Source organism: Myotis daubentonii, chromosome 2, assembly GCF_963259705.1.
Source record: "Myotis daubentonii chromosome 2, mMyoDau2.1, whole genome shotgun sequence".
NCBI lineage: Eukaryota > Metazoa > Chordata > Mammalia > Chiroptera > Vespertilionidae > Myotis > Myotis daubentonii.
The window spans coordinates 52,691,152-52,703,833 of NC_081841.1; the positions used below are offsets into that span (position 1 = coordinate 52,691,152).

The window sequence follows — 12,682 nt, forward strand, 5'->3', positions numbered from 1 at the left end:
CAGGTGACTCCTGTAAGAACCAAAGTTGAGAACTGCTGGTTCATGTGGGCCGAGGGAATAGAGGTCCGGTCATTCTGACTGTGGAGGTGACTTTCCTCCAGATTCTCACAGGGTCAGGCTGTCTCTGCATTTCTCTTCCGCCGGCCAGGCTAGGACAGCAGGCTGGGCGTGGTGGAGACAAAGGTAGGAAAGGGGAGAGGTGGGAGCTTGTTCACAGCAGCCGCTAAACACCTCACGTATGTCCTTCAATCGTTGTCACAGCAGCTATATTATTATCTTCATTTTACAGATAAGAAAATTAAGGCCCAAAGGAGTTAAGTAACTTTACTAAGGTCACACAGGTAGGCCAGGATGCAAGCAGAGGTCTAGATAATGCCAAAGTTCCCCAAGACTTTCCATTGTCTTACCCTAATTCTTCCTCCAGGCTAACCTCTTGGCACATCAAAATGCTCCTGGACAGGAAGGAGGTTCTAACGGATTCCGCCTTACTAATCTGATATTGCAGAGATAAGAGATGGAAAGTGACATAAAGGAACTTCCTGGAAGCATTTGTAGGAACATCTCCCCATAGCCTCTGCTCTCTAAGAATCTCAGACAGATCTTATTATGGGATGCTTAATACAGGCCTCCTATGTGGGAACCCAGAATTAAAACTCAGACTTCCGGTTGGAGGGCATTTCCCCCAATAGCCTGGATGGGGGCATTGATTGGGGAAACTCAGTCTCTGACCTATTCCTGAACTGACAGTCCCTAAGAGGTGCCACCTGGGGAAGTCTGTTCAGAGTCCCCTCTGATGCAAGGGTGTCCCCCCAGATGTGATGAGGTGGAGAGAGGGGTTTCTGAGGGGCAAGTTTATTTCACTTGTTTTATAGGAAAAATTCTACTTCTCCCAGCTTATTTGATTTGGGATTAAAAAACAAGATTAAAAAAAGACCCAAATGGGTACAAGATATTTTGCCATAAGAATATATAATTGATCTCAAGACATGGAGAAACCTTTGAGCTGTTCTCCCTGGCAATGCAGTTCTTCTGATGTCTCCTGAATGTGTCCCCAGGGAGCACATTGGTCCTTTTGGACCTTGGGAGGACCAAGATTTCTCTTAGGATAGTGGTCCCCTAGTCTCTGCTTCCTGGATTCAGAGGGTCTGCACTCTGGGCACATCATGTTCTGGATCCCACCAAGGGGTAAATCAGGTTCAAAGGACTTTCAGGTCTTCTGTGAGGAGGGAAATGCATCTCACCAGGCACCTGCTAACCCAGAGAGGGATTGTGGGAAGCACAGGGGAAGAGATGCCTTTTCTTTTGATGGTGCTGCGGGAGGATGTGTATATACATATGTGTGCCTCTACTCTTTTCTCCAGTTTTTAATGCAAAAGCTCGTCCTCTGAGTGCTGCCTCCACCTCTCTCCATCCTCTGGCTACTCACCTCCCACCATCATTGTGCAATAGCACCAAGGGAACAAGAGCGGGCATGTTGGGGGGTCCCTTTGTTTTCGAACAAAGCAGAAATGGGCGGGGATTTCGGGGGGGGGTGGGCAGGAAAGTGGTGTGAGGCAGTTGTGGGCTAACCCTCTCCCACTGCAGGCCCCCACACAAAGAGGGCAGAACTTGGCGCCGGTGTCTTCATTGCTCTAATTTTCAGTGAACAGAACACTCAATTCTGTCTCCTCTAAAGTCCACATTCCTGAGAGTGGCTGTGGTGTGACACGGGGAATTCCCAGCTGGTCATTTCCTGTGCCCATGTGCATTGCAAAGCAATTTCCTTGATCTGTGGTTAATTCGAGTTTCTCACTATGCTTGGCTCCGGTGAGTAATGACACCAATCTGTGCTTCCTGAGATCCCAAAGATTGAAGCAGGGGAAGTTGGAGGCACTGGGGCTGGGGGCCAGAGCCAGTTGAGAGTAAGTGTTGGTGACAATGGTCCAAAGTGGAGGCAACTTGAGACTTGGCTAGGAGGGTTGGTTGCCTCAGAGTTTGACTCCAAAGCAAGCCCAAACCTCCCCAAGATTTTGAAAGAACTGTACTGCATACCTCTTCATGTTTTGGGGACCCTGTGTACTGTTGGGGGGAAACGGAACATTTGAAATAGAGTAGAAAACAGACAGAAGGTCTGATTTTCTCTGACGGAGGTCTTAGCTCGGTCTGTGGAGTTTCACAGGAAAGGGCAGCCCAGGAAAGAGCGCCGGAATCACCCACATGGGCCATCTTTATCATTTGGGCCGCCTGCTCTTCTGACTTCCCTGAACTCTTGATTCCAGACCACTCGGCCTCTCCTTTAAATTTGTTTTCTTCTAATAAAACTTTAGTTCGTGGTTACCCTTGAATTGCACCCTTTGGTTTCCACGGGGAATAGCTCTTTTATCAGGAGAGGCTGGGGGAGCCCCGATTCCTTGAACCAGAGAAGTTTGCTCTGCATTTTGCTGTTGGCTGCAAGGAGGGCTGCGGGAGAAGTTCCATCTTCGAACCAACGGTGCCTCTGGCTGATGATCTGATCGGTGGACTGGTCTTTGCACACAAGCATGGAAACTTATTAAAAGCTTATTACTATCTCTAAGCTCCTGGCTGTTCAGCTTTTTAAAACATGGTGCCATATCTGGGGGTGTGCATTTGGCATTTTAGTTATGCTTGGCCCATACCCATGGTAACATCAAGGTGTTTTCCCCAAGCACAGACTTACACCAGCACCCAGGACCACAGAAGGTGGCAGGGCTGGAAAGGGTCCCCAGGTCCGCAGGCTGACGGCCAGCGCATGGAGGCCACTTCTTGCCAAAGGTGTCCCTCAGACATGACAGAGTTAATGCTCAAATTTTGATCTCCTGACTTCTCAGCCCCTGCAATTTACCATTTCCTGTGGATGAATGAGATGCCTCAAACTGAATGTTGGCCTCTTGTGACTATGACCATGACCTCAGGGCCCAGACAGGTGGGAGAAAGGAGGGAAACAGGTGTCAGCTGAGCACTCAGAAAAGGCCACTGCCTCCCGTGAAGTTGCAACCCTTTGGGCCTGAAGTGAGGATTCATAAGAATGACTTAACTTCTCCCAAGGAAAGGCTGGGGGATGGGGCAGCAGAGGGGGGCTGGCAGGTGAACATCTGTGTGGAATAGTGTCTTGGACCCACCTCCAATGGATAAATGGAGATGAATCCAAGAGGGTTGATGTCTATAACTCCTGTTCTACCAGCTGCCTGCGTTCATCCAACCACCCCAGGCCTGACATGACCCGGAGCCACATCTTAGGACAAGTTGGGTGTCAGAGCCAGGAGGAGACACCTCCTGCCCTCAAGGAACTTCCAGCTTGATTCAGGCTCCAGGCACATCCAATGACATCCCTGGCTCCAAGCCACAAAGACAAAAACCAGAGATCCTCAGGGTTTTAGACACTGTGGTTCAGGGGGAGGGGGATGTGTGCGTGTGAAAGGGAGGGTGGGGAGGGGAAGTACAGAGAGCAACGAACAAAGGCAAATGGGAGGAGGGGTGTGGGATGGCTTATATGTCCATGTGGGACAGTCCTTGGTGGCCTCAGAGGGTAGACCTGTCTCCATTAGGTGGAGCCCTCATCTAGGAAGATCAGCACTGGGTCGGCTGAGAAGCAGGTGGAAAAAGAGGAGATGGAGGGAGCCTGTGTTTGGCATAAGGAGCCCAAATGTGGGCTGGGAACTGGTTTGAACCAGGTGGGAGGGGGTGAGAGTGATGAGGTTGGGATGGGACTGGCTGCTGGGGGTATGTGGGGTATGGTCAAGAAGAAAGAGGTCATGGGGGGAGCTGGAGCTGTGGTCCAGACCGAGGAGTACCGAGTTGGAATCAGGCTATGGAGGAAGAGGCAGAATCACTGGGGAATTGGGGAAACGCTGCATGGGTGGGGGTGGGGCTTGAAAGGTTTGGCCAGCGGGAGATGGGGCAAGAGGGAGCTGAGAGTCAGAATGCTGGAGGGGGCGCACACTGTGTTCACAAGTTCACATATCCTTGCATCGCAGCAGCATTTATTGAAACACCGATTGAGATAACCCAGAAGGCAAGCCACCCACAGACAGTCGTAACAAGCCAGGGACCCAGGAAGTGGCCTAACCTTCTCCATCCCACCTGCTGCGAGTTGGACAGACCCCTCCTGCGTGGGCAGAGGGAGATCTGGAGCAACTGTGGAGTTTCTTTGAAATGTATAAAGTGCATTCAATAGCAATACCTGTCCAAAGTCAAAAGGATTTCCTTCCCCTTAATGGGCCTCTCAGTGGGAGGTGACCGTGAGGAGTCTGGCTGGAACAGGTTAACTCAGAGGAAGGCAGTCAGTCAGAGAGACTAGCATAACACACAAAAATGACCACGGGGCAGGTGCTCCCTGCAGAAACCTTCCCAACCAGCAGAGGGAGCTGTGGGGTGTGTTGGGGGGTGGGGGGACTTCCTCTCTGATTCTCACGTTGTTGGAGACCTGAGGATGGTTAGGCTCTTTCTTGTTCCAGGGGAAGGCCAAGTCCCCATGATGTGCAGCCACCCGGGTGACTGGTAATGTCCCAGGGAGCTTGGTGAACAGTGCAAATTGGCCGCGGGTATTTCTGAGTTAAATTGGACTTAAGTGAAAGGCTGGGAATGACTCTCTAACCGAAGCTAGGAGGAGAACCAGGAAACAACTCCCTAAAAAGAGAAGGTGGCGGAGCGGCCCCAGGGTCTGTCCCTCTGAAGGAACATGTGGAAGATTCCAGAAGCAAGCACACATTTCCATTCACACACCCTCTGTGCACATATGGACGCAGTTGGCCCCAGACTCTATGCAAAGCGGACAGACCGGCTGCTCCCGCAACTGAAGCTGGAGGGGCGTGGCTGGCAGGGGGCGCAGGAGTCAGGCGCCATCACCGTGATGCTGCCCCCGGTGGCCATGGGGCCCGACACAATCTGGCGCCCCGGGGTGGTGCTACACGTGAGGCCCCCACAGGTGACTCCGCCGCGGGAGCTGCTGACGCCTGTGGGAAGAGAGGACACCTTGGGGTGAGGGGCCCGCCATGATCTCATCAACCCCGTGACAGATGCCAATGCCTTCCACATGGCAGGCGGCTCCTCCTCCTCAACGGGGTTAATAACTCATGCCCACCTCCTCTCAGCCTCTCAGCCGTTAGAGGGGACCGTTAGAGGGGACCGGGGCAAGAAGGACCAGGGGACCCTGGGAACCCAGAGGGGCAAAGCTGCTTAGCCCCATTTCCATGGCCTGCAGTTCACTTCTCCACCAGGTTGACCGCCAACCTTTCGTGTCCCCAGTGAGACTCCAGTGGAGGATGAAAGGAACATTCCAGGTTCAGGGGGTTAGGCTGCAGGGTTCAGCTTTGCCCATCAACAAAGCCATTTTCTAGGGGGTTTCCAGAAGATACTTACACACATTCACGGCGCCCACGCCTTCACACAGCCTGTAGAGAAAGAAAACTCTTAACTTAGGACACTGAGCTGGATTCATTGAGATGATGGTTGCTTGGGCACAGAAAGGGCCATCCTGTGTACAGATCCTACCCCCAGAAGCGGAAAGGGCTCCCCCCAAGCCTGCATTAAAGGCACACTTTCTTTCTTTAACTGTTCTCTGACCACGGAGGCAAGGTCTTCTGATTTTCAGCAGAGGTGGGTGAGATGATGAACCCTCCCATTCTTCCAATGTGGGAGACCAGACACACGCTGGGTAGTATGACTGGGCTCACAGAAAGCAGTCAAAGCACGTGCAGCAGTGTGTGTGAAAGGGCTTTGTGGTCAATGAAGAGGTACTACGCGCATGTATGCGTGCATACGTATAGAAAGCATTGTCCTTAAGATGAGCAGGCCGGCACGCAGCCTCTTGTAGGAAGCTACTCAAAGACCATGGATTTCAGAGGCACATGACGTGGGTGCAGGTCCTGGCTACTGCACTTATTAACTGTGGCCAGAGAAAGTCACCAAACACTGAGCCTTACTGCTTATCTTTGGATGGGAAAAATGATTCCTACCTCATCAGATTGTGAGCACTTAGCACATGCTGAGCACGTAATAGGCATTTGATAATTGGTACTGAAGCTTGACCTGTACTAGTGGTGGGTGGAGATGTAGCTCACACTTGGGCTTAAGGAAATTTACTCCCCCAGGACCTCCTATACTCCACAAGGTCTTTCTTAGCCCCACCTGTGCTCCTCGCCCTCCAGCAGGCGCCTGTAGGTGGCGATCTCGATGTCCAGGCCCAGCTTGGAGTTCATCACCTCCTGGTACTCCTTGAGCAGGCAGGCCATGTCCTGCTTGGCCTTCTGCAGGGCGGCCTCCAGCTCAGCTAACTTGCAGCGGGCATCGCTGATGGCCGCTTCGCCCTGTTGCTCTGCCTCGGCCACGGCAGCCTCCAGCTTGGCCCGCTATGGGGAAGGAGAAGTGAAGACAAGGATGAGAGGGAAGGGACAGCTTGGTTCACCCAGCTGATAGATTAGGGCAGGGAGTGGAAGGTCCCAGAGAAAAGGCAGGTTAACTCCCTATGACCAGGTATTTAATGGGATGTACACATGAAGGAGGAGATGGGTAAGCTTTTCACCATCTCTCTTTGGTGGTGGTCACAGGATGGCCAAGAAGAGAGTCATCAGTGATATGGCTCATCACAGCGCAAGTGTGTGATGTGGTATAGCCCCTACCCACTCTCTGGGTCATGTGCACACTGTGAGGCCTGCTTGGGGCCAGAGGGCAAAGGGCTTGGTGCTGCCGTCTGCCTGTGCTGGGTATCTGAGTGCTCCCCACACCCGTACCTGGCACTTGGCGTTCTCAATCTCGGCGGTCAGCCTCTGGACCATGCGGTTCAGCTCGTTGATCTCCTCCTTGGTGCGGCGCAGGGTCTCCCCGTGACGGATCACTGTGGCCTTCATCTCCTCGCACTGGGGGGAAGCAGAGGTGGTCCCAAGGCTCGGGATGAGAAATCCCCCAATCTGGACACCATGGATGGTAGTGCAGGCTGTACAGTGCTTATCCATGGCAGCCCTGCCCTGTCCACTCAACCTGAGAGCTGTCTGGCCTCTGTTACCATCCTTAGGATCAGAATCCCCAGACAAAAGCAGCCTTTTCTAATATATACCTCACATCCCTCCCACTGCCATGACTAGGTGAAAGGTGTCCTGTGCCACTCACCTTGCTGCGGTACCAGGACTCGGCCTCGGCCCGGCTACGGCTGGCGACATCATCGTACTGGGCCTTGATCTCAGCCACGACACAGTCCATGTTCAGGTCCCGGCTGTTGTCCATCTTGACGATGACCGAGGTGTCTGAGATGTGGGCGTGGAGAATCTGGAGCTCCTGGGGGATCAACAGCCAATGCATTTGGTTCTGTTGCCTGGTCTGGGCCATGCGCTCCACCCCCGAGGGCAGTGCCCACTCTCTGGAGGGGACACTGGTCATAAATGTTACATGACCGCTGTTCCCCATGTTCCTACCTGCTTTCATTCACACACAGTGACATCATAAAGCAACAAAGCTGGACGGGGCCCTAGAGGTCAGCTGGGGACAGCCTCTGATTTAACAAATGGGAAAACTGTGGCCTAGCATATGAAAAAGGCCTAACTCAAAGTCACCTGCCAGGGGAATTGGGTTTTCAATGCCAGGAATAGTGATTTTCCCATTAATTAAGATGCCTTTCTAACTAGAAACCCACCCTGATCCCCACCCCCACATATGTACTTTCATATCCATGTGTAGACTGACATGTGCACAGACCACCCATAGGCACACACACTGCAACACACAGAGGTGCTCACAAACATAGAGAGGCCCAACCACACACAATCCACAGTCCTTAAACATGTATGCCAGGCTCTCAACTCCACATACATACAGGTGTCTGTGACAGCCACATATCATGCCCTTTTTGCTTGTGTGTACATGCTCTTTTCATGCTTATATCACACATACACATGCAAACGCATGCACACACACACCCCTTCGCCTCTCTTCTCCGGGTCTCCACACCTCCCCTCCACTGCCCTGGCTGGTTGGCAGGGGCCCCATCACCTCATCATAGAGTCGCTTCAGGAAGCTGGACTCCTCCACCAGGGCTTCCACATTAGCCTCCAGGTCTGATTTCCGCAGGTATGCGCAATCCACGTCCTGGTGGTGGAGAGAGGAGGAAGGGTGGGTGTGGGAGGCCCAATGAAGGAAGGGGCCTCTGTGGTCAGTGTGGTGACTGGGTGCCCCTCCCTCCCTGCCCTGCAACCATCCCCTCACCTTCTTTAGAACCACGAACTCGTTCTCTGCCGTGGCTCTCAGAGCCACCTCCTCTTCATACCTGAGTGTGGGGGACAGAGGGGACAGAGCTGAGGGGTTGGCGCTTAGATACCAGCCCAGTTCCCAGGCAAGCTCTTCTGGGGCTCAAAAGGGATGAACTCCCTGCAAATGTTATCTTGTTCTTCCCATGGTCTCTTTTGTGTGTTATTCATGAGCTAGCCCTTGTGCCAGCCTCGCTTGTTCCACCCCAGTTCTGCTTGTGGGATGAGATTAGGGAATCCCTCTCTACTCCCCAAGTCTAGATCCAGAGAGATCACAGAGCCCACGTCATACAGGTGAGCTGGAAGGGGCAGAACAAAGATAGCTGCAGAACCCATTGGGATCCCTTTCCTCACTCCTCTGAAACCAGCTCTGAGACCCCAGGACCTCCCAGCGGTGGAGGTGAAGCCAAAGGATCCAAGAAACCTGGGTCTCTCCTGGACATTCCCTGGGGTTCCAGGTAGCTCCTGTTGATGGCAGGAATCTTAGAGAAGCTCCTTCTAGAAGGTTGTGGGTGGAGCCTTCACCTCCCCCCTGGGTCCCCCTGGTTATGCCGCACTCACTTCTTCTTGTAGCCCTCCAGCACCTCCTGCACGTGGTTGAGCTCTGAGGCCAGCCTCCCGCTGTCGGCCTCCACACACTCAGCCTCCCGCCTCAGCGTGTCAATGTAGCCATTGAACAGCGGCTCCAGGTTGCTCTCGCAGCAGCGCTGGTTCTGGTAGTACTGCCACTTGGTCTCCAGCAGCTTGTTCTGCTGCTCCAGGAAGCGCACCTGTTCAGGGTGTGGAAAGAGACTTAGTGGGGAGTCTATGGGGTACATGGCCCACAGAGCTCCCTCTGCCCGGATGTTCCCTGAACAGCCAAGTGCTGAGCCACGGGGTTGAGTGTCTGCAACTCAAGGGCCCTGGCTCCCCCCAGGGAGGCAGTGTGGGTGTGAGGGAAAGCACTCAGGCTAGACACCAAAAGTCTGGTTCAAGCCCCAGGTCTGCCACTCTAAGTGGGAAAGTTGTCTAACCTCTTGGTGCTTGGTTTTCTCATTTCTAAAACAGAGATGATGATAGTACTTTCCTTAAAGTGGTGAAGACTGAACAAGTTAATGCATGTCAAGTGCTATGTGTCAGTCCCTGACACATAGTAAGTGCTTCACTAGCTTAACTATTACTGAACTCACTATAATTAACAATTACTATAATTCCTTTATGAAACACTTATTGAATATTTACTATGTGGTACCAGGGCCTGTGCTAGGATACACACACACATCCATCAATACCCATAACATCTATATCTATATCATCTATATCTACATCTATATATCTATATCTATATCTATCTATAATCTATTACCTCTATCTATTTCATTCAATCCTTACAATCCTTTGGGTGGGGAGATATTATTTCCCTCTACATACGATGGGGAAACTGTACTTGGTGTGAAATCACTAGCTTATTGCCACACATTGATGGAGCCAGGATCTGCTGTCCTTTGAGTCCACTTCACCTGCCCACCACAGTATGTCTAAATAACTCATCTAAACTCTCTCAGCTTCAATTTGTTATTGAAAAAATAGAGATAATAATATACCCCATTGGCTCATTTTGAGGATTAACTTAGATCACTACAGAGAAAGTGATAACAGGAAGGTCACCCCCCGAGCCCCGGATCCCAGACCCAGACCCTGGTTCTATGTACTCTGCCAGAGTGAGGCATCATGGACGCCAGAGGAGCCAGTATGAAGGGGGGTGCAGAGGTGGCCTTTATGGGGGCAATTGTCACATGGTGCCAGTGGCCTCCCCTCACCAGCCTGCTGCCTTCCCTTCCATAGTCCCAGCCTTGCATCCGTGAAAGAGGCTGCTGAGCCTGCTTGGTTAGCTGTCGCACCTCCTTGCTCACTACTGTCCTTGGAAAATAGTAACAGCTAACACGTACTATGTGCCCGCATTTTTCATGCATGAACCCAAAAGTTCCCACAACCACCATTTGTCTGAGGTCTCAAACTGCAGAGGGGCAGAGCAAGGATGGGGGAGGCACGGGGCTCCCAGCCATGCCCCAGCCGCTTCCCGTGCTGCCTGGCCAGGAGCCACATGCCTTTTGTTCTCCCCATTCGCTCCCATTCTTTCCGCACCCAGTGCCCAGTCCAGTTTTTCAGGGGCAGCTCTGATATTGCTGTTATCTCCAGAAGCACACAAGCGCTTTAGACCGCAGACTTGATTTCTGGACCACTCTGGGCCCTCCATACACTCTGCTGGAATTAAACAGTGACCATCAACCCTCCTGCCTATAACGGTTGCATTTCTCTCCCTCTGCTGCCTCACACCTGGCTGCCATGCTGCGTCCCCAGCAGACCAGGACCTTCCCAGTGGGAGCAGGGCTGGAGCCTTCTCTGGACCATCCTGGGCCTCACTGACCTTGTCGATGAAGGCAGCGAACCTGTTGTTGAGACACTTGATCTGCTCCTTCTCCTCATGCTTCACGCACTGCGCGTCGGGATCGATCTCCAGGTTGAGGGGCGTGAGGAGGCTCTCATTGACGGACACGGTGGTGATGCAGGGCGGGCTGGGTCCGCACACGCCGCCTGAGCGGTATCCGAAGCTGCGTCCACAGGAGCCAGAGCGGAAGGCGCCCACCGCCATGCGGGGCCCACAGGCGCCCAGGTGAGAGAGGCTGCGGCTCCCGAAGCCCCCGGTCAGCCCCCGGTAGCAGGACACCCCCCTATAAGGGGCGGCAGTGATGCAGCAGCGGCTGCCAGTTTTGGGGGCCACAGCCGAGCAGGAGCTGAAGGTCCTGGTGACCCCATATCCCGAGTTGATCCTGTAGGAGCGGCAGGACATCGTGTGGGTCTGAGCAGAGCCTGAGCCAGCGGGCCTCTTCCAGGGCTGTGGGTGCGCTGCTCAGGTTCCTCTGGCCTCTCTGGTGCTTCCTGGTCCTTTTATTGGAGGGGAGAGCGAGGGTTGGCCGCATAAAAGTAGTGAAAAGGCATTTTATGTTGTTTATTGGCTTGGGGAGTTTGCCAGCAACTCCCCAAAGACTCGTCTTAAAGGTGAGCTCAGCGGCGACTCTAGGGCTGCGTAAAAGTATTGAAGATGTTATTAGGAACACTGTGCGTTTGCACTTTTCATCTTCAAAGCTCGTTTACATACATTAAGTAATTAATTTTCTCATATTCTCCCTGTGAGATGGCCTCACCCCACACCTGGAGACGGATATGAACTCCACAACAGTCTCCGTGGCTGGTTTGGGGTAGAGGCAGGGGCCCTCTCTCAGGGGGAAGTGCTAGGGGCCCAGGTTGGGTGAGACCACGAGATGTTATCCCCTCTTTCCTCCTGGCTCCACGAAGTGTCCATTGTCAAGTAAATCATTGAGTTTCAGGGGCCGATAGGTTAGGGCAAACCCAAACCCACCCGACTGCATTGCCTGGGAGGTGGGTCAGGACTGAGGGGCCATTCTGACCATGCTCCCTGCAGGATGGGGAGCACAGACTCTTAGAACCTTCTGGATTCCAGTCCAGAAGACTCTGCTTCAGGGCCTTCATTTCCCACCCAGCAAAACTGCTAACCACGTAACTTTCAGTGGCCTCAATAACAGCCACTTGTGGGTAATGGGGAGCCTCCCTTTGAGCCACTTTCTCCTGCTTGGCTGAGGGATGGAGAACCCTAACCTGGGGTAACCTGGCTGGTATGGACGTGTTCTGGGCACCTTCCCTTGGCTATTTAAGAAGAAACAGGTCCTTTGAGTCTCTCTTCCAAGACCACCAGCCAGAGGAGGTACTCATCCTGTTTGTCAGCCCCAGAACTGTCACCCTTAGGGGAACATTTAGAGACTGCTGGGGGGAAGGTGGCTCTTCTTGTCTAAGGAATGATTTCTGGCTCCTGGGAGCTCTGGGATCCTGGCTTCTTCTAACTTCCCTGCCTCCCGGTGTGTGTTGGGGACCCTTATTAGAAACATGGCTGCTATTCTTTTAAAGTTCAGTGAGCACAGACCTGGGGGATGTGGTCCCTGATCTTAGGGAGGTTAGGTAGACATCCCAGGTGTTAGGAGCCACAGCTGATGTGAGAGCTGATGAAATTCCTTTGAGGGTGACAACTCCCAGAACCAGACACTGCCGCTCTGCCACCTTTGCCCGAATCTTCCCTCAAATGCATGACATCCTGTACCGGGTCTTCCCTTGTCTCTACGGCTGGGCCCAGCGCAGGTCTTTGCTGAGGACCAGGCTGATGGGTTTTTGTCTCCGCATTCCATATCTGTTCTTCCGAGTAGGACAGCAGGGCCTTGGGCAGTGGGTGCGGGAGCAGGTAGCCTCATGATGGCCCCAGGTGATTTTCGAAGCATGGTCACCCATGGGAAAGCTGCTTGGACTTAGCCACTGGGCGATGGAATCAAAGTTGGAAAACCTGGTTCAAATTTGGACCCTTTCTAGTTGTGTGGCTTTGAGGAAATGCTGAACCTCTC

General features: G+C 52.9%; 1 protein-coding gene across 1 annotated transcript; it reads right to left on the minus strand.

Annotated features, from left to right (window-relative positions):
• Positions 1-3,973: 3,973 nt before the first annotated feature.
• On the minus strand, positions 3,974-11,166 carry LOC132227642 (keratin, type II cuticular Hb5). Its single transcript, XM_059682981.1, has 9 exons — positions 10,642-11,166; positions 8,796-9,004; positions 8,194-8,254; positions 7,981-8,076; positions 7,105-7,269; positions 6,729-6,854; positions 6,127-6,347; positions 5,359-5,390; positions 3,974-4,952 (listed from the first exon to the last, which is right to left on the minus strand). The coding sequence occupies exons 1-9, from the start codon at positions 11,062-11,064 to the stop codon at positions 4,759-4,761; spliced, it is 1,527 nt and encodes a 508-aa protein (XP_059538964.1). The 5' UTR covers positions 11,065-11,166; the 3' UTR covers positions 3,974-4,758.
• Between the last annotated feature and the right edge of the window lie 1,516 nt (positions 11,167-12,682).